The 23832-nt window shown below is 44.6% G+C and overlaps 1 protein-coding gene across 1 annotated transcript in view; it reads left to right on the top strand.

Moving 5' to 3' along the window:
• Positions 1-19911, top strand: part of ADARB2 (adenosine deaminase RNA specific B2 (inactive)) — a 471396-nt gene extending 451485 nt beyond the window's left edge. The window contains exons 8-10 of the mRNA XM_074985018.1: positions 2785-2966; positions 10969-11147; positions 15763-19911. Of these exons, the coding sequence (XP_074841119.1) occupies positions 2785-2966; positions 10969-11147; positions 15763-15939 (538 nt within the window). The 3' untranslated portion in view covers positions 15940-19911. The remainder of the gene's footprint in view (positions 1-2784; positions 2967-10968; positions 11148-15762) is intronic.
• The last annotated feature ends 3921 nt before the right edge of the window (positions 19912-23832 follow it).

Below are 23832 nucleotides of genomic sequence, written 5' to 3' on the forward strand. Positions count from 1 at the left end.
TGAGATCTTGCAAGTGTTTCCATCCGAAGGGATGAACTGCTGTCTAATATTTTTGATCTTCTGTGAAGCCAAGTCTGAATTCATTACTCTTAGCTGAACTCTCCTCTGTTTCCTAAGCTTGCATTATTAATTTTGCATTGCAATAAGATATGCATTTAAAGAGTCAGATAGTCCCTTCCTTTAAAAGTGACATTATTTGCAGAAATGACCACACTTTTTTTCCCAAATGAAGTTATGCAAATCTGATACACTAAAGTAAATGTTTCATAAAACCAATGACTGTTTAAATTGTGGGACTAAATTGTTTGTATATAAATATTACCTTTTATATTCCATTTGAGTTTTATGTAGATGAACACATTACTTTAATGACCTGCATTTATAGAAGGAGAGAGGGAAAGTCGCACTCTGAAATCCTCAGCAGCCAGATGGCTGACTTTTCTTGCATGAGATTAAAAGATGTTTCTCATTCACAGCCCTGCTTCTGAGGCAAATTAATATAGCCAGCTAAATTGCTTATGTTTTTGGAATAAAATGTAAAAAGAACTTTTTAAAGCAATTGGTGTCACAGGTTCCTTGAGCAGATTGCTCTCCAGGTACAGCATGCTGGTTTTAAACATTCCGTAATTAATGGAAAGTATTCCGTGTTAATTGACTGCTTCAGGAAAGGGAAATATAATGACTCCTTATTAATCATGAAAAGAGACATACAGCACAGAGGCACCGCAATAATTGCACTAACGGTTGAGAAATGTTAATTAATGAAAAGAACAATGATGTAAGAAATTAGCTACATAATGCTTGCTGCTGATGGAGAGTGTGCTTTAAGCACATTATTTAGCATGGTAACCACTGGATGTTGCCTCAGATAGCAGACATCACTAAACCTTTTTTTTCATTCAGCTCTGCACATGTTGTCAGTGTTTTAGCTTTTATAAGCCAAAATCCACTCCCCAAAAGTACATTTTTCAAAAGAGCTTTTAATTTGGACTCCTGTGCTCAATACTGCCCAGAATGAGGTGAAAAGCTTTGAACTGTATTATAAGTGTCACTTAAGTTCAAGAAAACATGTTTGCATTAATTTGGGAAGGGAAAATATTTCTTATTAAGCTTGCACTGAGCTAGCCAGAACCTGAGGTTTGCAAGTGAAGATAACTGTATCTTGAAATCTCTTTTTTCCCCTTTTTCTCCTTTCTGCTTTTTCTCCAATTATATATCCTCTAGAGAATTTATAATTTGGATTCAGTCTTCTTTGTAACTAGGTTTGTATAAAAGATGTGTACATATTAAAATGCAGAACAGCTTTCACCTAATCCAACAGCAGTTATAAGGAGCTCAAAAACATTAGCAGTCAAAGACCCTAAGGTTTTCATCATCATTCTTTTGTATCTGTACTGAGACAGCATCAAGACAAGGTACACTCGGCCTGAATATATCAGAGCTCACCATATTATTTGTTATGAATAAATTACCTGACAAATGTAGCCCTCTTTTTCAGTTCAGAAATGGACTTTGATTTTTATGAAGGTATCTGCTCTTCATAATTGCATGGCAAACAGTCTGTGCAAACAAATATATTTTATATATCAGCCTATGCAGTGTTTGCTGCAAACTGATCATGACAGCTATGTGGTATGGCATTGGTCATCTGTGAAACAGGACAGCGTGCCTGCATATAACTGGACAACCAAAACTTTCTTAAAGAAGAGAAGAACAAACAGCATGTGGCCAAAAACAAATAGGGAATTCAGATGCTTTTTTTTTCACTCTTAACCACATTTCCAATGTAAGAACGTGGACATTTTTATCCGGGAAAAATTTTAAAATCCACACCATGTGTGTTAAAATAAATACATAGGGAACTTCAAATACCCATTCCAAGGCTTGTGCCCAGCTTGGGAACTCTCACTTGCTCTGGGGTAAGTCAGACATAACTCTGCTAAGGGCTTGTATATACTAAGCAGAAGATCAACCTGGTTAGGGTCAATCTCCTGGAGCTCGATTTTATGCATCTGGTGAAGGCACGGCAAAATTGATCTCTCTGGGATCAGCAGTCAACCCCTATACTCCAGGCTATTACATGGAGTAAGGGAGGTCAATGTGAGTGTAGAGAGGCTAGGTCTTCACTAGGGATTAAGTTCATTCCAATAGGTCGATTCTAGCCACACAAATGCCGTAGCTAGACTTGCATATCTGAATCAATTTATTTCCCTAGTATGGACATAGCCTAATTCAGCATGAGGAGAATCACTGCCAGTGTTTTCTACTAGTTGGCCAGTGTGAGAAAATCTATGATCCTGCTTCATCCCTAACTAGCTCACCTTTCTGCAGGATGAACTCCTTTGAAATCAGTAAAGTGACGCTGGCATAAAGCTGGAGTAATGCAATGGTGGCTCAAGCCCAATGAATTAAATCCTTAGCTATGCTATGGTTGGCACAGTTGAGTCACAGCGCAGATAACTCTAAGCCCCCTTTCTGCTTCCAATCCATGGGCTACCAACTCCACCCCTTTCCTTCCCTGATGTCTATGCCACATTCTTATGCTATTGCAGGAGGAGCTTTATGCCAGTCGTGGATCTTTCCACACTGAGGGACTCCACAGCTGTCTATTTAAGGAAGTTTAAAGGGACTTAGCCAAGTAGAGTATCTGACCCAAAATGATACTCTCTGGAATCAAAACACCAAAGAGGGGAAAAGTCACCCTCACACACACGCTGGTGTTTTTAATCTGCACAGGTTTGTTTCTGTACTGTATGATTTATCGCTGCTGTATTTCTTTTTCAGGTGGAACATTCTTGGGTTACAAGGTGCTCTCCTCAGTTACTTCATTGAACCCACATACTTGCACAGCATTATTGTGGGAAGCCTCTGTCACACTGGTCACCTTTCCAGGGTAATGAGCCATAGAATAGAAGACATTGGTCAGCTGCCAGCTTCATACCGGCATAATCAGTTGCTCCTCAGTGGTAAGCAATCACCTTCTTGAAAGACAAATAATCACCTTCCCCATCACTAATTGTGCTGGACATCAACAGAAAGTTAATTTTGTAGCACTTGTTTACCCCGTGTGTCCTGTCGGTATCCAAGCTGCACGTTTTCTCTCATTCTCATTTGAGCAACAGCAACACACTTCATTTGGCTGCAGAGGGAGAAGAATGATCCAGCCAACACAGCAGGCCACAGGGAAGCAATTAATTCCCAATGACAATCAGGAGGAAAGACCACTGATCAGTAGGGACTGCCATAATGCATAGTTGGGATTCAGGCCTTCTTACTGACCATGTGGGCTACCTGAATATGTGCATAAGGGTCTGATCTGGCACCCAATGAAATTAATAGTAAAGTTCTAATTGACTGCAATGGGCATAGTATCAGGTCCCAAGGGTCAAATCCAGCAGGGCACAGCATGCCCAGAGTTCTCACTGAAATCAGTGAGCGTTGCATGCACTTAGCATCTCATAGGTGTTGCTCAGTGCCTTGAAGGATCAGCCCTAAATTCTTACAGAGGCCCATTGATGGCCATGAATAAAACACAGTATTCAACACTAAAACTGGCTTCAGTACTTTAGTACTTACAATTCAATGGACATCTTTTCCCTGTCTTCAACCCTGTCTGCCCAGGCTCCCTCCAGCTCAACACCAGCCTGCTCAGAAACATCTTCCCCATGCTGAAAAGCCTTCCATGTCCTACCTAACATCTCCACAGCTCAGCACCTTCTCTTGTTTGACACCCCAGCCCCCCCGTGCCCCCCACAGAGCTCTGCAGAGTCAAAATACCCATCCTCAGGCTTAGGATGCCCCCCTCATCAGAGAGCCCCTCATGCAGACTCCCTACTCCAGTCCTTGTTCCTGGGTCTGAACAGAAGCATTGGGGAAGGACTACAGGGAGGTGACTGCAGGGATTCACTGCGTTGTGAGTCAACCCACACAAGTCGTTATTCCTTCTTTCCTCCATTGCTTGCGGTCTGTGTAGTCCAGCTGTGGTACCATAAGGAGCCCTCTTGTGGCAGCAGATGGTGCGACATCCAGCAGTACATTATCCACACTATGCAGTAGTAGTAGTAGTAGTAGCAGTGTTGGTAGGCCATATAGCCCCAGCACCCCGCCAAAGCCAGCTGTCCTGAAAATCCTTACTAACCAGGACCTGGTCCAAACCCAGTGACCCCAGTGGAAAAGCTCAGATTGAGTTAATTGGGGTTTTGCTCAGGGCCTCACAGAACAGCCAGGATGCCCAACTATTCTGAAGCTTCCTTAGGGCCTGATCCTGAGAAGTGCAGACAGCATCCTACAAATTGCTCCATGCCTTCGCATTGCTTTGAGGTAACTGAAAGCCCTCAGCCCCTCACAGAATCAGACCCATCATTCAGATTGCTAGAAAATGGGAGAATTGTGATTGCTGGAGACGCTTCGCTGAGCTATCTGGGGATGGCTGTGGCATGTATAAATGAGTTGCCAGGAGTCTCTGCTGGTGTTGCACCACTGAGGTGACCTAAGTCACTTGAATGCTGTTAGAAATGTTATCTCTTATCTATTTCCTATGCCTCTTGCTGAGTTTTATTTTCTACATGTGTCCTTGAGATAAAATTAGCTTTGCTAAGCCTGAAAAAGTGATAGTTTAGCTAAAGGGGAAATTGGCTGTTTTACTGCAGGTTTAGCACATTAGATTGGTACTGCTGGTATGGGTGTTATCAGGGTGAGTAGCTCAGAGGTAGCTGCTTAGGCTCTTGTCAAATATTTGCTTTATAACAGATAGATGTATAGACTGCCGCCACACTTGTCCCTTCTTTCGGAGGGGCTATGTTAATGTGGCACTTCGGAATATGCTAATGAGGTGTTTCCAGGAATATGCAGTGCCTCATTAGCATAATGATGGCCACACACACTTCTAAATGACCCCCCTGATTTCGAAAGCTCATTCTTCCCAAAACCAGACGGGAAGAAGGAGCTTTCAAAACCAGGGGGCTGGTTTGAAAGGTCCCCAGCTACCTGGGCATCATCCATTTCAAAACCAGCAGTTTCGAAGCTCATACAGCCGCCATTATGCTAATGAGGCACTGCATAGTCATGGTAGCACCTCATTAGCATATTCCAAAGCACCACATTACCGAAAGGAGGGGCTAGTGTGGCCACAGCCATAAAGAAGATTTTCCAATACAAGTATTTAAAGACTCCCCATACATATGTCATTGTTTTGTTTGAGATTACATTAATAACTGTATAAAAGGTGTTTATCAATGATTACACTAGAATGAGAAATGGCTCCTGAAGTACATGCTCCCTTTAGTGTGGAAAGCGTCTCCCTGTGCTGAAGGCCATCACACACTTAAGCCAATTAAGCACTCAAAATAGGTTTAAGTGGGACTTATGTAGCACATAGGTTTTGGGGTAGCCCTCTGCACAGGGGTGCACTTCACCCATTGTGAACACCATGCACTTATTTCTTATGGTATTGCATCAGTTTTACATAATCACAACTCCACTGATTGCACCAGTGTGCTTGATACCAGAACCAAGCCTAGTTTCTAATCTGTCTCAGTGGAGGTTTCCTGTGTGCAGAGAAAGCCTATGTGTGTTGAAAAGTGATTAAAAATTATAAAATGCTAACAAGGGAAATAACCACAGCCAGCCCAGATGCTATTTGGAGGGAGCTGGCTCAATACTGTAAGCATGGTGGGTATGAGCAGCTGTGGAGCAGCACAGCTAGCCCAGTATACATTTATGTTTGGAGCCAATGGTACACGTGTCCAGGATGGCGAAGCAGCATGAAAAGGGCACCGATGCCACTTGCAAAAACTGTGTGTCTCGTGGTTTGGTTTCTTTTCCTGAGAGGTCTCTTTGCATGGGAATGCGCTCTGTGTGCCTTCATGCTGTCTGCAACTTTCCTTTAAACTGGGCGCAGTAGTAGGCGGATGCTGTCACTCCAGACGATTTGATCTGTGTTGATTGAGCTGATAAAAACATTGTTTGATACAGCCTCGTGACTCCTGCAGAGCCAAGTGTCAATCCAGATTAAACTTAGGTTGTTGTGGTTTATGTTATGTGTTCCCTGTAAACTGAGCGCTCGGGCGGCCACCCAGGAAAGATTCAGCTGCCACCCAGCTGATTAGCAGAGAGCCCCCTGCCACCCACACTGGGCAGCTGTCTTTCTATTGGCGGCGGACATGTACGCTTGCCTTGGTGCACATCACAACATTTATCCAGTCCGTGGATGGAAAATATTAGAGGACTTCCCAAATGTAAAACTGTGGTGCACAGAGGACTTCCTCAAATGAGAGACTAAGGAGATGGAGGGGGCTTTGGTTGTTTGTTTCTATTTCGTTTAAGATCTGGCCTGGTGTAAAAGGCTCTCTTACTGTGTTTGATATCTGAGGGCGCAGGAGTATTCTAATTCATGATATTTAAATGCTCAGATTGGCAATGCTGTAAATTGCATTAAGTAAAACAATGTTAGGACCAGATTGTGCCATCAGCTATACTTCTGCAGCTCCTGTGACTCCAATGGGGTGGAACCGAATGTGATTCGGGGCACAATTTGGCCTAGTTTGGTTCAAAGCTTTTAATACTGATGGGCTGGTGGGAACTCCCTGGATCCACAGGAGCCCCTTGGTAAAATTCCATCAATCACAGGGCCAACCTGGACCTGAGGCTCACACGTCCATACAGAGAGGAAGGAGTAGTTAGACTCCAATGTTATCCTTTCCCCAAATGTGGGTCAGGTGCAGGAGGAAAAACCAGAAGCAGCTGAGTGCTTGGTATTCCCCTCATCCTCTGAGCATGTGGATCTGAGTGAGGAGGGAGCAGGGAGAGTCTTGGCTTCACCCACACCAGCTGGTCCAAAGGCAGGAATATTCTATCCCCAGTAAATGCCCATAGCAACTTACCCGCTCCCAGGAGCAAGTGAGGAATAGGGAAGAAATTGTAATTCTCTAAGTCATGATTCCTCCTTGGGGCTTGTCCAGATTCGGGCACTGAGTAACCCTAAGAAAGGATTGGAATGACCTCCATGTCTCTAGTCCAGTTCATGCTCTCTCTGGGTCCAGCTGAATTATCCTGCCAGAGAGGACTTCCATCTGGAGCTCATCAAAATAAAACACCTCAGGAGATCATTTTTTTCCTCTCTACAAAGATCCACAACTTATCCTGCTTCCACCTAAACATATAGGCTGTGTCCATACTTGGCCAAAATTTCAAAAGGTCCATACTAATGGCCAAATTGGAGAATACTAATGAGGCGCTGAAATGAATATTTAGCACCTCATTAGCATCCTGCTGGCCACGGCACTTCGAAAGTACCGTGTTTTGATCCTGCGCAGCTTGTCTACATGGGCTCCTTTCCAAAAGGACCCCGCAGACTTTGAAATCCCCTGATAGGAAATCAGACTTCGAAATCACCTGATAGGAATAAGGGGATTTCGAAGTCGAAGAAATAAGGGGATTTCGAAAAGGGCTCATGTATATGAGCTGCCTATGATCAAAATGCGGCACTTTCTAAGTTCTGTGGCTGGCAGCATGCTAATGGGGTGCTGAACATTCATTTCAGTGCCTCATTAGTGGTCTCTGATTTGGCCATTAGCATGGCCCTTTTGAAATTTTGGCAAAGTGTGGCCACAGCCATAGACTTTACCACAGGCAGAGAAGAAACATTTCTATGGGAGTCAATTACTCACTGTGCAAAACTGTGAATTGTTAGCTAAGTAGCACTCTGCCCTAGGCATCCCTCGGTCCCTGTAGATGTTCTCAGTGGAGCTAATCAAGCCTTTTCTGTCTTTCTGCCTGGATCTGGAAAGCACCTGATCACCTCACCTCTTGCTTACCTGGCACTGTTAACTGATGCTGGAACAGGACCAAGTGTGGAGGTGATGTCCAGATCTCGGTACTGGGGGCTAAATGTCACCTGTATGTTTGGCAAACAAGCATTGGCATGGGCTATTGCCTTCATCTATCCTTTTGATTTGTGGGCAGTTCATCAGTAACATCAGGTTTTTCCCTCTAGTTTCTGATTTTAATTGTGCTGTTTTATGCACCGCTTACTGCAGCGCTTCAACATATTGTTTAATGTCAGCTGGTCTGGGCTTCTGTTGGTTTCTGTGATCCCCTCCCCTATCATAGACCATTCTCTGTTGGTACTGATTGCCTGGGGTTGAGCTGTAATTTTTGTTTGTTTATTGAAGGGATTAATTGTAATGTATGTATGCAAAGCTCCTGTTAATTCAGTTCAAACTTTTGTTTTCCTCGTGTCATTGGTTTTGCTGTATCTGTGTTTATTCTGTGACCTGTGGCTTTTTTGCTAAGCAGGAGCTTGCTGAGAATTTACTGTCATATTTTTGGCACTCAATCTATTAAGCTGTTTGGTAATATCTGGACAGAGATCATGCGTAAGTGTCAAATACGAGATTATGATCAGTTTTCATCATGTTCTGCATGGCAGTATTTGACTAGCCCCATGCACTTCTTTGATATTGAAGATTTCAGCAAAAGGAAGTTGTTAGTCTATTGCCTAAGTGAATCGGATTTTGCAATGGAGACCAATCAGTTATCAAAAAAAACCTGAAATTGGTGATAATGTGACATGAAAGTGATTGTAAACTCCTTGTGTGACTGTGACTCAATTTTAGTCGTGTCTTAAGTCTTCTTTTCATTCTAGCTAGGATAGTGCAGTCACCTTGGCTATTCCTCCGATGCCATCCCTGACAAGAAGCCACAAATATCGAGTAGTTGTTTCTAGTGTGACAATTTTCATTGTATTTTTAATGGCCTCATTTATTTCTCTCTACAAGCTCAGTCCCCTTTACTCTCACAGCTACTTTCTTCCTGTGCAGAGAAAATTGTGCTGGATAATATTTGGAGCAGAGAGTGTGCAGCTCCGTAGGGCATTAATTCATGTCCTGCTGAGAGGCGTACAGCTGCGAGGTGGGAACTGCTTTAAGTGGTGGAGCTGGTGGTTGCTGCCGATGTTACAAGAGCTGGAAGCCTTTTCACGCAGGAGGAGTCAAACGGTGTTATTGTGATAGCAATGTGGTCCAGTGAGTAGGACTCCAGCGCTAAATGACATTTGCTACATTGCTGAGGCCTTTCATTTTTGGATGCCCACCTTGAGACATGACTTTTTGAAAGCACTGGCCATTTAGCTGCAGTCAGTGGGAGCTCCCGGGGTGCAGCATATCTGAATCGCAGGCCCTAAATATCTCAAGCTGAGAAGACAGAAATTTGAGGAGAGTTTTGAAAGTTCTGGTTTAGTCATTCTGTGCCTCAGTGTCCCCGTCTTTAAAGGAGGATAGTGATTCCCGTCCTCCTTTATAAATCACCTTGGGAGAGGTGGCTGAGAAGTTCTAATATATAAGTTTAAAGTGGCAGTCGTGTTGTAGTCCACCACAGAATTGTAAATGGAGTTTTCTGAAAAGCTTTAAAAACAACCAATTTTTGATTACACCCACAGTTGTAGTCTAACACATGGGAAGGGAAGGTCATCTGGTAATTAAGTTGATAGTCCAGGGTGCACTTTGGAAACAGTTATTGCTGGATTCCTAATGCCAAGGCAACCCCTGCCCAGTAGGACAATCCACTGCTGCCCATCACCAGGCTGGTGTCTTCTGTCCAGGGTTGTGAGGTTACTTGTATCTATGACAGATCAATGAAGAAGAGAAAAGTGACTCCAAACATATCACTAGGTCCTGCATTTTCCAAATATCCTTCAGGCCACCACCTCTTTTCCATCTCTTATCACTTGCTGAACCAGGAGTTGAAGCTCTGGCATCTTAAAGTCACTATTGAGCATCATAGCCCAGAAGTCTCCTCATGCCATTTATGCTGTACTAGAAAATAAACCTGGCCCCTTCCTTACTCCTCTTATCTCCCTTGGCTGAATCAGCTGCTGATCTAGGCCTGCTTCCTCATGCACCCAAGCACAAGAGAACAAGATTCAGGAAACACCATGACAGGGGAGCTAAGCTACTATATCACCTCTACTGTTGCTTGGTCACAAAGATCGCTGATGCTTGTAGGAAACTTGAAGTCACATATAGTGGTGGCAAGGATGACTCTCCTAGGACAGAAGCAGTCACTTCTAAACAAGTACAGCTGTAACCCATGTGACTAGCACCCTCTCCACAGGATAGCTGTGCAGCATCCACTGAGAGCTTGGAATGCCTGAGACACATGCAAGGACAGGGCAAAACCATGTGTCTACTATAGTGACCATTCCTGATGCTGGAATATAACCACAGTCAGAGTGAGAAAAGTGCCAACCTTTGTCACCCTGCCTTCATTTAGCTGAGTGGAAGGAAAACTGAATGCAAAGTTAGTTCTGTGAGCCCAGGACAGGGTTGTGATGGCCCTTGGACTGCCTCTCATTAAGGCGTTTGTACATATTATGTACCTGTACGATCTGTGATATTTACAGGGCCCGTCAGCTTAGGGTCTTAGTGCCAAAAGGAACATCTCCCCCTTTCCCAAGTGAATGCCAAGTTGATAGGCACATGCTCTGTTGTTAGTTCACATTTTTATTGCCAGCCCCTCAGAAGCTCCATTTGAGATTCAGTGTGCTACTTATGGAATAGACTCAGTCCACAGCCTGAGGAGTTCCTGGGAAGAGGTGTGTTAATTGGGGCAGCCCGTAAGTTCATCTTAAAAATTGCATTTTACATTGAAGCCAGTTAAAGGAAGCCCCATTCACTTAGCTGTTAAAAAGCAGCTCACTACCCTGCACCACAATGTAGTTATCTTCCCCATCCCAAATATAAGGTTTGTCTGCCAAGAAAAAGAATTTACAGGATGGCTGAATTATTCCCTCTTTATGCACACTAAAAAAGTGCCAGTTAGCAGACTATAACAATGTCAGGGTGCGCAGTAGGTATGTGTTTTCACAGAGCTATTTCGTGTCGTAACAAACGAAGGTCACATTTACTAGCTGTGAAAGTTTGGGGCCATTGATATTAATGCTCTTCTGCCCTTCTGTTTGTCCCTTGACAGGAGTGAGTAATGCCGAGGCCCGGCAGCCAGGAAAATCTCCCAGTTTCAGTGTGAACTGGATAGCGGGTAACATGGACCCGGAGGTTATTAACGCCACAACAGGAAAAAGGACCTGCGGGGGCTCTTCACGGCTCTGCAAGCACACATTTTTTGTTCGGTGGGCAAAGCTTTATGGAAAGGTAGGCCTTGTAAACTACTGGACATACAGCCTCACTGTCGGCCATCAGCCTGCTGGAAGGTTCCGAGCCACAGCGCTAACCTGGCATTAGCATTTCAGCCTGGCTGTGGGGTAGAACCCAGAGCTCTACTTTCTTGTTTCCCAGGGCTGTAGAGGCTGTAAACAGAGACTATGCCTTTGGCCCTAGGGCAGGCTGATACTCTAGAGCAATGATTCTCAAGCTTGGTTACACTGGGACTCCCTTCTGACAATAAAAATCGCTACATGACCCTGTAGGGTGCAGAGAGACAAAAGACCAAACCTACCTGAGCCACGCCACCCCAGGAGAGTTGGGGAGAGGGGTGGGTGGGAGCAAATCTGAAGCCTAAGGGTTTCTGCCTTGGTGGGGGGTCATGTAACTTTAGCCCTGGTCAGCAGAGCTTGGTCTTAGTCTTGGTCCTGGGCTTCAGCTTTTCTGGGGCAAGGGCCAACACCAGCCTGGGCAACCCCATTAAAATGGGATTGCAACCCACTTTCAGGTCCAGACCCTTATAGCCACACTTTTGGACAGTCTGTGTGAAATGATGGGTGCCTCTAAAGGGAGCCCCAGTACTCTTCATTAGTAGAGACTGAAAGCTGATGGAGATTCTCAGGAGACATGTACAGCTGAGATAGCATTAGCTAGAATGGACTGGTGCACAGAGGAACCTAACAGCTGATAGAGCACCCCCAAGTCGTACGGCAATAATCCAGGTAGCCTCCAAAGGGAAGTGTCCACTCTGGCAATTCTGAACAGGGGAACCCTCCATTTTCATAATACACATAAATTAGCTATTTGGTTTCCTATATTGCATCCATTTGAAAATTGGGCTCTGATTATGACTGTTATTTAATATGATAAATACTTCTCATGCCATTTCAACTTTTTTCAGGTTAAGTACCCAATCCTGGAAGGTACTTAGCACCAACTAAACTCCCTAGCTGTTCTATGGAATGGGATTAAATCCATGGGTTTCTCTCAGTTAAAATGGCTACCATTCCTCTATACTACAGTTGCCCTAGCAAAGCAGGCCACCCTTTCCCACTGATTTCTCAATACAGCAATCCGTACAGGACCCCTGAATGACTCTTTCAGCATTCTTCTTTCCACTGGACTATGATCTGCAAGAATATGTTTGTACCTGGGAAACTGCACAAACTGTGTAGTATCACCAAGCAGGCAGTAAGCTTTGGCCTCTTCTGCTCAGTCCTTCTTCACCTTGTCCATCTTCTTGGAGGCAGCCTTGCTCTTCTCTTCTAAGGAGTTGCTAGAGGAAGAGCAAGCATGCGGTTCAAAATTGTTGAGAGCTAGACTCCATGCTTCCAGGAGAGAAGACAAAGGAAATTGAGCAGCTGAAGGTGGAGGCTACCTTTATATACCCTTTGCCTCTTTCATTCTTGGACAATGGTGTGAGAGCACTGATTGCCAAGAATCATCCTGCCGTTCTCTGATTAGCACCAGTTGGGCATTTCCTGAGCAGACAAAGCATTAATTGTGTCAATTGTCATCCTGAGAGGACTTAAATCTAGCCTGTGTTTAATATCCACACCCACTTGGGAGAAATAGGGAGGGGAAAAGGAGGGGTTAAATTTTTGCATGCAGTAAAACACCGAGATATGTGCACTCAACTTAAATGTATCTCGGGCTAATGTGACTCTGAGTGGCAGGGAGCTGGCATCTGACTCCGGGCTACCTGTCAGTCTGGGGAGCTGGGTAACTGACCAGCACGGGTAAGTTTCTTGGCTTCTGCACATGGCAGGCAGCCCCGAGCCAGGCACTAGCTCCCCACCACTCCTTTCCTGCCACTCAGCTCTGGTCAGTTTCCCAGCTCCTGACAGGGGCAGCAGCCAAGAGTCTGACTCTGGGCTGCCCTGACAGGAGCAGGGAAACTGACCAGCACAGCAGCGCTGTCCAGTCTCCCCTCTCCTGTGAGCATCAGGCAGCCCAGAGCCAGTCTCCCGAATGCCTGCCACTCACAGGAGACAGGAAACTGACCAGCAGTGCTGCACTGGTCAATTTCCTGGCTCCCCCCACCTCCCCCGAGTTACCTGAAATTTGACTTACGCGGGGTTTTGCAAGAACGCAACTTCTGCGTAAGTTGGAGATCTACTGTATTCTCTTGTTAGTTGCTTCTCCTTTATATCCCTTTGGTTTGTAAATTAAACTTGTTTTGCATGCGACCCCCACAATCACCCCATGCCAGTTATCCTACATTAAGGTGTAAAGCCCCATCATGGAGTGTGAATTCCCACTCCAGAAAACAGTAGCAATACTATGAATGCTCTTTGGAGCCCTGATTCATGGGGAACAAGTGAACAGGAACTGGTTAGAGAAATGGAAGGAAATTCTGCATCAAATTCTCATGGCAAGGTCTCTTAGCAAGGTGAAGGGACAGCCAGAGCATCAGCTATCACGGCTGCTACTATAGGGACACAGCAGGCTGAGAGCACAGGCCCAAAGAGCAGCCTGAGTAGATGGCACTGGTGAGTCTGCACTGCAATACACATGAGAATCAGCCAGTGCCAAAAGGGAAGGAGGCCCCTGATAAGTGACTGAGCTGCTGTGGTAGGTAGGTTTATGGTGTCCTTTGTGTCCACATGGGTGTTCAGCCCAGGCTGGAAGCTGCTGTGGTCAAGAGAGAGAGAATGAGCAGACAGCTGTTCTGCCAGAGCCATGGGTGTCCAATGGATCAAATCTGGGGACAGCTGAGACCACCTTGAGAAGTCCAGGCCAACACTGGGACTATAGCATCGGTTACCATATGTACCAGGGACGCAGACTCAGCAGTCTGAACTCTCGCTGTAGAGAGACAGGGCCTGGGGCAGTTTGAACTTTGAATTGGTTAGCTGATGAGCAGGGTGCCTGCTGCTGCCAAAGCTGAGTGTGCAGATAATGGCACTGGAGTCCCTTCCTGATGGCTTCATGTTTTCCCAAAGGCAGCAGCAGGAGCCCCTCACACTACAGCAAGGAGCAAGAATCTGGAACCCGCTAGTAGCCAAGAGAGCCACCCACTTAGCATATTACATTGGCACTTCACCCATTTTCTGGACAACACACACCTGGCCTGTAACTTGCATCAGCATTTAGGTCCTTGCTGAATTAGGCTGACTAAAACCATTAACTTCCCACTCAACCAAATGACTATGGTTACACTGCAGTGCTCTCTTGACAGACATCACTGTCGGAAGAGACTTCCCAACAAAACTTCCACTGACGGAGTGCGACCACGCACAAAAGCCAACTGGAAGAGCGCTCCACTCTGTTGACAAAACAGGCACCCAGGAGCACAGCAGACAGGGCTGCCCTTGTTCCGGATGCCCTGTCTGTCGAGAGAAGGCCCCCCAGAGTATCCCCACAGCTTTTTTGCTGACAGAATCTGTCAACAGCAGCGTTATGCCTCATGGCTGAGAGGCAGAACTCTGCCAGGAGACATGCTGAGTTTTGTCACAAACTGTCGACAAAACACATTTTGTGTGTGGACGTTCCACCAGTTTTGTCGACAAAGCCAGGTTTTTTGTCAGCAAAAAGGGCTTGTGTAACCGTAGCCAATGAGTAATACTTGCCCAGTGATGTCCAAAGGCATTTGATCTGTTTACTCCCAGCTGCATTTTCCAGTAAGCAACAACTCTGAAAGCATTTCCTTATGAAAAAGAAGGGAAAGCAGAATGTTTGCTCCTGGAGGTAGTGTTTTGATGAGGAGTTTTTCCTACAGGATGTAATTTTCCTGCTTGTAAGCGCTAGACTTGCACCTATCTGCCTGCTCTAAGGCATTTGCTATACTTTGATTGCTTTCACATAATGTCAAAGACTCACTGGTGGCTTGACTGTGTTAAGAATTCGGCAGGTCAGAAAAGGTCGCTGATTTAGTTCTTCTGAAATATAAAAGGTGCTTTCTTCTAGTATGTGTGCCCGGGGTGATTGTTGGACTGCAGTACATATCTTTGTCTCTTAAGACAATTTCTGGCAGATGCTTCAGGTTTTACTTCACAGTGTTCACTTGTGTAGCACTAGCCATGTTCCCTCTCAAAAAGACAGCCTCTCAGGTATACATCCTGGCATACATCCCTGAAGCTTGGTTACTGCCCTGTCCCATGCATGTTTCACAGCATCTTTTATTATAACAGATTTAAGGAAGGGTGAAGATTCTGCCTCATATTGTCTCTTGGTGTTAATTTGACTAGCTCAAGTGCTGAATTGCTCAGCTTCCTTTACTGAAACCAAGCACATCCTCTTCTTTTCAGTTTCTCATCAAGGCTTTTTTTCCCCCTCATCCAAAAATATGCTAACTGACAAGTAGATTTTTCTTTGCAGGCTTATATTTGCTGATGGTTGTACCCACTTTGGGAAGGAAAAACCTGTTTTCTCCCTTTTTCATTTGACTTTGCATTTGCTCCACATTTTCAATATAGGCACCATGTCTTGTGCTTTTTGTCTTCCATGTTTTGTTGTTTCAAACCAAAAGCAAACAGAGAAAGCCCAGAGATAGTTTGTGGCTTAGGAAATGAAGTGGGGAAGAGTATACGGCTGTTGAAGTCTCCTGTTTCTACTATTGTTGATTTTGCTCTTTTTATTTTCCTTCTCTGATTTCACTCTGCAGCTAAGCACACGAGTGCCAAGCCATGGAGATATGCCATCAGTGTACAGTGAAGCCAAACTGGTGGCTCAGACATATCAGGCTGTCAAGCAGCAGCTGTTTAAAGCTTTTCAGAAAGCAGGTCTGGGCACATGGGTGAAGAAACCCCCAGAGCAAGATCAGTTTTTACTAACTGTATAAATAATTCGACACCTTCGCTACATGACCGGATCAAGTCAGGTGCAGAGAAGGGTAGGCAGCGTGTGTGGCTGATAGAATGGATGTAGTTCAGTATTTAATAATAACCTCCATGAGAATATTTTCTTTTAATTCTGTATTGGAAATACATAAACAGAAGCTGTGTTTGATTAATGCACTGAACTTGACTTTAGGAAAATGCTTTTCGTACTGATCCCCTTACATGGATCTACACACCCAGATTATAAAATGATCCTTTCAAAGACGCTGCTGTTCATTGTTTGTAGCACATAGGATTATTATTATTTAGCCAAGAATCAGCTGCATTTCAGACTTCACCAAGACATGCATCTGACTTCAAATACACTTTATCCAGTGTTCAATTTGCACTGAAAGAGGAGTTGGGGCTCATACAAGCTTTTTATTTTCTAAAATGACACAGCAAGTTCTGATATGCGAAGGCTATGAACTGCCAGAACTGGAGGTGCTGAGGCTTATCCCTGGCACAAAGTAAGCGTTAAATTTATCTTCGCCCTCATCATCAAAGCTGAAGGCTGAAAGATACAAGAGTAAGTGGATATATGAAAGTACCTTTATACCCACAGCATGACAGGGAATCATAGGACAAGTATATTCATTCACCAGAAGGAGCTGTGTATCCTCTATGCAAGAATCATTCTGTCAGCTGCTGGATTTTTGACTACAAGGATTCGTTTAAACTATATTTCCTGTTTCCAGATCAGAGGTCAGTACTGGGAGCCAGGATTTCCTGATTTCTAATCCTGGCTCTGACATTGACTCCTGTTTCCTGAGGCCAATCAGTTAAGGATCAAATTTTCACCCAAGATCCTAAGTTTTTGATGCCTCTTGTTTGGGAAGTTGCAAACTAAACAGAGTGAGGGCCTGCGTTTTCAGAGGTGCTGAGTCCCACAATTCCAGAAGAAGTGAATAGAAACTCACAGTCCTCATCATCTGTGAAAAAACAACTATTCACTGTCTCATGTTGCATACCCACAAAAACCTCTTTTAAAATTTGATCCTTCTCTGCCTCAGTTTTTCCATATGTCAGATGGGGATAATAACATTTAACTGTCCCAAGGGGAGCTTGTGATGATAAATTAATTAGATAATGGCTGGTTGTAAAGCATTATACAAGCCAGATTCAATCACGCTTACATTAAGTAGTACTTCAGTCTGTAGGTAGCTCACTGAATCTATTACAAGGGACATGATTACTCTCATAGTAAGACTCTACTCAACATGAGAAAGGTAGGGTTGCCAGTTTGGTTGCATGTTTTTTCCTGGAGGTTTCATAATACACATAATCTTTAATTAGAGATTAATTCCTAGAAATTCCATTACAATCCCGGAGGGTTGGCAACCCTAAAGTGGTTTCACATTCTTGTCCTCTGTAAGTACTAAGTAGTCTCGTTAAATTCATCACATATTCATTTGGAGTCTGAAATGCAGATTGTTTTCTATGACAGGAAGAATAACTTTTAACTGCTATAGCATATTTTTTAAAAGGAAGGTTGAGTCTGTTATTGTCTGATCTCTGAATCATTTCACTTCATCAGAATATAAGGAAAATGAGATCTCAATGTTGATATTCCAGCTACAGAACTGTCAAACACTCTTTTGTTTTGTTTGGGTTGGTTTTGGGTTTTTTTAAATGACAGGATTTGCGGGTATGTAATTTCTTTTTGTTCCGGTGATTCTCTTTAAATCTGTATATAACATGCTGGTACTGATTTGTGATAATTGTCTAGATATTTCCTCAGAACTGTCAAGATGAGTTACTTTTCAAAACACATAACTCATATTTTTCCATGTAATTTCCTTTACACAGGAAACTGTTCCTGTCAATAAAGGTAGATGCTCTTTATATAGCGTTTATCATGTTTGGAGAGCCATATACCATAATACATTGTTTATCGATGCCCACAATAGAATAGCTACAGTATTTTGATAAGATCTTATTTTTAGATTGTAAATTACAAGATGTAGCTATAGTGTCTTGTATAAAAAGTATTGTGATAAATTAGAATTTTAAAATTAGACAAAGCAAAGCTTACCCCTAAAGGAAACCTTTCTAATAAAATAAAACATTCCATATTAACTACCAAAAATCCTTATAGTAGATATATTAAATAACCTGAAGTTGTTTCAGTATGTTAGGGACAAGGAGGTATTTTGTGGTAATCACTTTGTTAACATGACCCCTTCTGGGGTTACCTTTAACATTTCAAAGTAACGTTACACCCCTTCTGGAGATTCCATCTGCAGTTGCAAATGACAGACGTTCCCCTGGGTTACCTTCCACTGTGGGTTTGGCTCTAGCTCCCCTGACCGTTGTTGATGGAAGATATCCCATCATGGAGAGAGGGATCAGGCCCCAGCCTGCCAGCATGGTGTCTGCGTAGAGGGGAGCTGCATTGTGAAGGTATAGGCCTGTGTAGTGAGTTACACACAGAGCCTGTGGCTGTTCCATAACTAGGCAGAAATGAGGGATTGTAGGCAGAGGGGGCCCCAGTTATGGGCTTTCACAGGGCTAAGCCCAAAATGCACAGTGGCTGCACTTGATGAAGCGTAGGGTCTGCTCCCTTTAGTCCTAAGTGCTTAATCCACTCCAGTGGAGTGGGACCATGGCCCACCCCAGTATGGCCTGGCCTAGGCTGGGCTGTGGATGGGAGCGTGCAATTCCCTTTGACACCTTCAGTGTCCCAGAGAATTTGGGGAAGAATTCTAGCACCCGGAGAAAGAACTGCCCTCCAGGCTCCCCCGCCCCTCGCTCTGAGCTGAGCATCATTTGCACAGTGGAGTCAGGGCCCAGTTTTGTTCAGTCAGATGTCCCCAGTGTAACCACAAAGGCACTGAGACCACGAAGAGGGGAGTGCAGAGTCTCTGCTGCACAGCCTTGGCTGAGAGCCAGTGGACTTTCAGCTCATGTGGTAGCATGCAGGGCTTTAGCCTCTAAGGTCGCAGGTTCATTCCGCCCTAGCGATGCCCAGGGTTTGTTGGCCTTAGTAGGACTTTGTCATTGCAGCTGACCTCCTCCTCAGGAAGGGTCCTGTGGAATCCTTCTGGAACCACCATGTCTCTCTAAATTAACCAGAAAAACATCTTGTCTCCTTGGTAAACCACATGGGTTCAGCCAGACAGCTGCTGTGGGCCCTGCAGTAAGGTGGGAAGGGGGCCTGGCTCTGTGCCACAAAAGGGGCAAGGTTGAGGGCAATCTGCCCACAGCACTGCCCGGACTGTAGAACTGCTCCCCTCTTCCTGACTCCCTCCCAGCCACACGCAGCACTGCCACAGAACTTCAAAGGGGTCCAGAGTTCCAGCCCCTGCTGCCCCTTGGGGGAGTAACTGCTCCTTTCCCCTTCACGCCATCAGGTGAAGGCTGCAGGGCACGGTATCAGAGCTAGTGAGACAACAAACTGAAGCATCTGGTTGTTTTAAGGATGGTGAGACAGGTGGACTGAACTGATGTAGCCCTTCTTGCAACAATTGAGTTTTTTAAAATCATGGATTCAATTGCCAGACCTACCCTAGGGCAGTGAGGACCAAACCTGAACCCTGTTATAAGTAGACATATGATAGGTGCATTGAAGGCAGTGGAGTCGTACTGCACATACTGGCATGAATCTGGCCCAAGCTTTCTACCATTTTGCATTATATGTATCATGACAGTGTGTGCCACACCCCAGCAGCACAAATTACCAACATACAGCATTTCCCGCAGCAAAGGAAAACTTTCTCAATAGTAATTCTTAAGTGATGATTATGTACACAACACGCATGAGTGAATGGCAATACTGTACTAATGGATGTACATTTGTAATATTTGTAAAAAAAATGACAAGAAAATAAATCTGAATTTACATACGTGAATTTGCTGCTAAGTTCTGTAAATTGCACTTCAGTGATATCTGATAAGTGAATGTTTCTGTTAAGTGAATAAAATACTGAGTAAAATTGTTCCTTTCTTGTTTGTTATTTTTCACTGTGGCCTAGAAATCGTAGTCTTTTTATTTATTCAAATAGTTACAATATTTATTTATACAAATAGTTTATTTATTCAAATAGTTTATTCAAATATTTAGTCGATATATTGTCCCTTCGACATGCCCAATTACTATACTTCATGGGAGCTATATGGCTGTATTGAGAGAAGATTACCCATCCTGTATGTATTTGGATTCTGTTCTGAAAGTGATGGGAACACTCTTGGACTAGGAGAAGGATGAATTGGATCAGTCTCTAACGTTGACCACTTTGTGTTACAATTGGGGCCATTGTTTTATCCTAGGTATGTCAACACATCACTGCAAGGCTGTGAACGTGTGCATTATAAAACTTCTACTTTATCCACAGACTTAACTATCTAGACCTGTTTATACATGAATAAAAGTGCCCATTGCCCTCATTCCCAGGTATTGGATGGATTGTAAGAAACAGTGATAAGTAGCCAGAGAGACATTCTTCATCCTGCTCTTCAGTGCAAATGTGATACCTTCCTATAGAGAAGTGCAAGGAGTGTTTTCCTTTCTGCAGAACTTGGAGCGGGGAAAGGGACATTTTTGACTCATAGGCGAATAAAATTCTCGCAAAGCTGTGATTTCAGGCACTTTGGCATAGCCAGTCATTTACCACAAAAGCATCTTTCTTTTTCCTCGTGGTATACATGTGTCTTCAGGAATGCATTTAGACTGACAGCTACAGTGCAAAAATTTCCAAACCAAGTTTTCTCCACAGTACCAAGTCACTGAGGATCAAGTCCAAACTCCTAACTCAAAACTCTCGCTCCAGTGAGAGTTTTGCCTGAGTAATGAAAGAGTCCTGACTCTCAGCAGTTACCAGTTTTAGGCCTTGTCTACACAGAAAAAGTGCACTGTTCTACCCATGCCACTATAAAGCAATTCCACCATCACCACTATGGATGAATTATCACACACTCTGCCTACTGCCGCAGGAACAAAGCAGTTTGCTAGGGCTTATTAGCACACAGCTTCCTATCATACCAGTCTGTTAGACACCCCTGGAAACAGAGGTGTGGTGTGGGATGCACAGGGAGGGGTCACATACACCACCACCCCCCTGCCTCCCATGTCAGCCTCTCCCCCACCCCGCACTCACCATCAGCACTGTGCTAGCAGCCTCTGGTGATTGCTGGAGTGGTCCCACCTCTCCCCACCCCCAGAGTGGAGCAACCTGAGAGCAGTGTGAGCTTCCTAGATTGAGCTGCTCGTGGGCTGTGCCACTCTGAGGGGCGGACTGCTCATGCACTCCCCAGAAGCAGTGCAGTGCTTCTGCAGGAAGAGGCGGGGAAGGGCAGAGAAGGGTCAGGGAGAGAGTGGGGTAGGGGTGCAAGACGGGCATGGGTAGTGTGTCAGGGGTGGGACAGGGGCATGTGGCCGGTGCCTTTCCTGGAATCCACACACTAGTCACTTCTGCCTGAAAACCTTCTTCATACTTTGCCTTGCAGGCAACACTTAGTGCACACACGTTCTGGTGCCCCTTAAAAAGCATCATCCTGGAACAGACATCCGCTGTCACTCATCCATGCAGAAACTGCCAAGTTTGCTGCCTCCAAAGAGACAGCGCACACACCAGATTATTTTAACCAAGTTGATACTGTGCTCACAATTACAGCACTCAAAGATATAATCATTAACAAAGATAGTGAATTAAGTGATGTTAAACTAGTACAATTGAAACAAAAGATTAACATGCGTCTAAGAGCCTAAACATAACTTTAGCTGGCTCAAATCTTTGTCTCTGCCAGATTGCTAAAGGGATCTTCCCCCCCACCCCGCCTTCTTACAGACCAGTAATCCTCTGGTGTGTGTTCTTTTGACTACTGCATGCTAAGCTGGTCACCATCCCAGCTCAGAAAAAGATATCGGACTTGGTATACGTATGGGAAAGGGCTATAATGGTTCGGACTATGCCACAATTTCCAAATGAAGGGAGAGTAATAAGACTGGGACGTCCCACCCTCTAAAATGATGCCTTAGAGGGAATATAATAGAGTCTATAAAATGATGATTGGTATGGAGAAAATGAATAAAGAAATGTTGTTTACTCCTTCTCCTAACACAAGGCCCACGGTCACCGAAGGAGCTGTATAGGCAGCAGGTTTAACACAAACAAACGGAAGTATTTTTCACACATCATATGGGAAAACTCTCTATTTACAGAGAATATATTTGAAGAGCCCTTTATTGATAATTGCCATATAATGCTGTGCAAATTCAGATACCTTTTAGTAAAGTGTTTATTATTTTTGGTTCTCTAAATTAGCTACTTTTTGCTGACACAGAATCTTCACCCGCTACTTCCCTCCAGCACAGTAACAGTTCTCTGCATATTCCAGCATAGCTGCAAAATAGTAAAATTCCAGTGCACTGCTGCAGCAGTGGCTAAGCACATAAGATCAGACTCTGCTCTGTTACCGCTGTGCCCCCTCAGAAGTAACAGAGCAGAGGTTGACCTTATGTGGTTAGCCCCCTCCAGAGCAGTCACTCAAGTGTAACAGAGCTCATGACATTTATTTAGGTGCCAGGAAAAAAAGATGGCTTACTTTATCATACTTTCATTTTCACAGAATGGCTCATGCTTACCAACTGCACCACTGAGCATCAGCACAGCCTAATATAATCTCTAGATGAACCTGGGTAATGAGTAACCTGCAAAACCACATTAGGGTGGACGATGAAGCTTTTTGGTGCTGATGGGATTGGGCCACCGTTTGCACATGCTTCAAATGTTGTCCTTTTTTGGTTGTCTTACAGCTGGCTATTTCAAATTAGTTTAATAAGGGTTGTTCAGCTACAAATGCAAGTGATTTACATATGCCTGAATGGACCGCTGGGCGAATCTATTCTGATCCCGCCAAGAACTTCGCCTTAAGTCCTGCAACTGACCCATCACCGCTGTTCAAGCTACCCTGCTCTTTTAGAAGAGCTCTACCATAGCCAAATGTTCTTCCCAACATCGGCCCTTATTGCCCCAAATGTTCCTAGCCGAGGCCAACAGCAAGAGATCTTCACTATCACAATGAGGTGTGTTGACATTGTGGTTCACCATGCACTCTAGAGCAGTGGTCCCAAACTTTTCAGCATCATGTCCCACTTTTGATTTTTGAGAAACCCTTATGCTCCCCCACCTCTTTTTTACCACGAGCCAGCCATCTGTGAGCCGCCCGCCCGAGCCCCTCCTCCCCCTCAAAGCCAGGCACTGCCAGCCCCTCATCTACCTCCATTCTCCTCTTCCCCAACCAACACTCACCCACCTTTGCAGGAGGCAGCTAGCTCCACGTGGGCCTTTGCCAACTGCCTGCTTTTTATTGCAGCTGCACCAGGTCACCCATGTAAAATGGCCGGGGCTGAGAGCTGGAAGCAAGGGCCAGCTTTTTCTTTGGGTGGAGGGAATGATGGGTGGGGGCTGGGTTGCCTCGCACACACCCCCTGGAATTTCTTCACACACACCCACCAATTTGGGAAACCATGCTCAAGAGCATTAGATTCTTTTTAGGGGCCTCTGCTGGAATATATGACATATCACTGCAGCTTAGCACAGACAAATGTAAAACAATTTGTTGAGGAACCATATACCAAAACAGAAAACACAGCTAAAATGTAACAGTTCTGCAATTCCCCTCACCTCCTACCAAGCAGGTTTGAACAACAGCTCTGAACCCTTCCTTGTGGTGTGGTTTAATTCTCTGTTAGTGTGTTTTCCTCAGTCCTCACAGCTGTCATTTCCCATTGAGGCCAGAGAGAAACTCATCAGCTGCAGCCACAGAAGAGGGAATCACTGCACTGCTTAAAAGTCTCCAGGCTCCTTTGTGCTGGGGGGGGGGGGGGGGGCAGGGCTCCCTGTTCCTGCAAAGCT

The sequence above is a fragment of the Carettochelys insculpta genome, chromosome 2 (assembly GCF_033958435.1).
Source record: "Carettochelys insculpta isolate YL-2023 chromosome 2, ASM3395843v1, whole genome shotgun sequence".
In the NCBI taxonomy this organism is placed as follows: Eukaryota; Metazoa; Chordata; order Testudines; family Carettochelyidae; genus Carettochelys; species Carettochelys insculpta.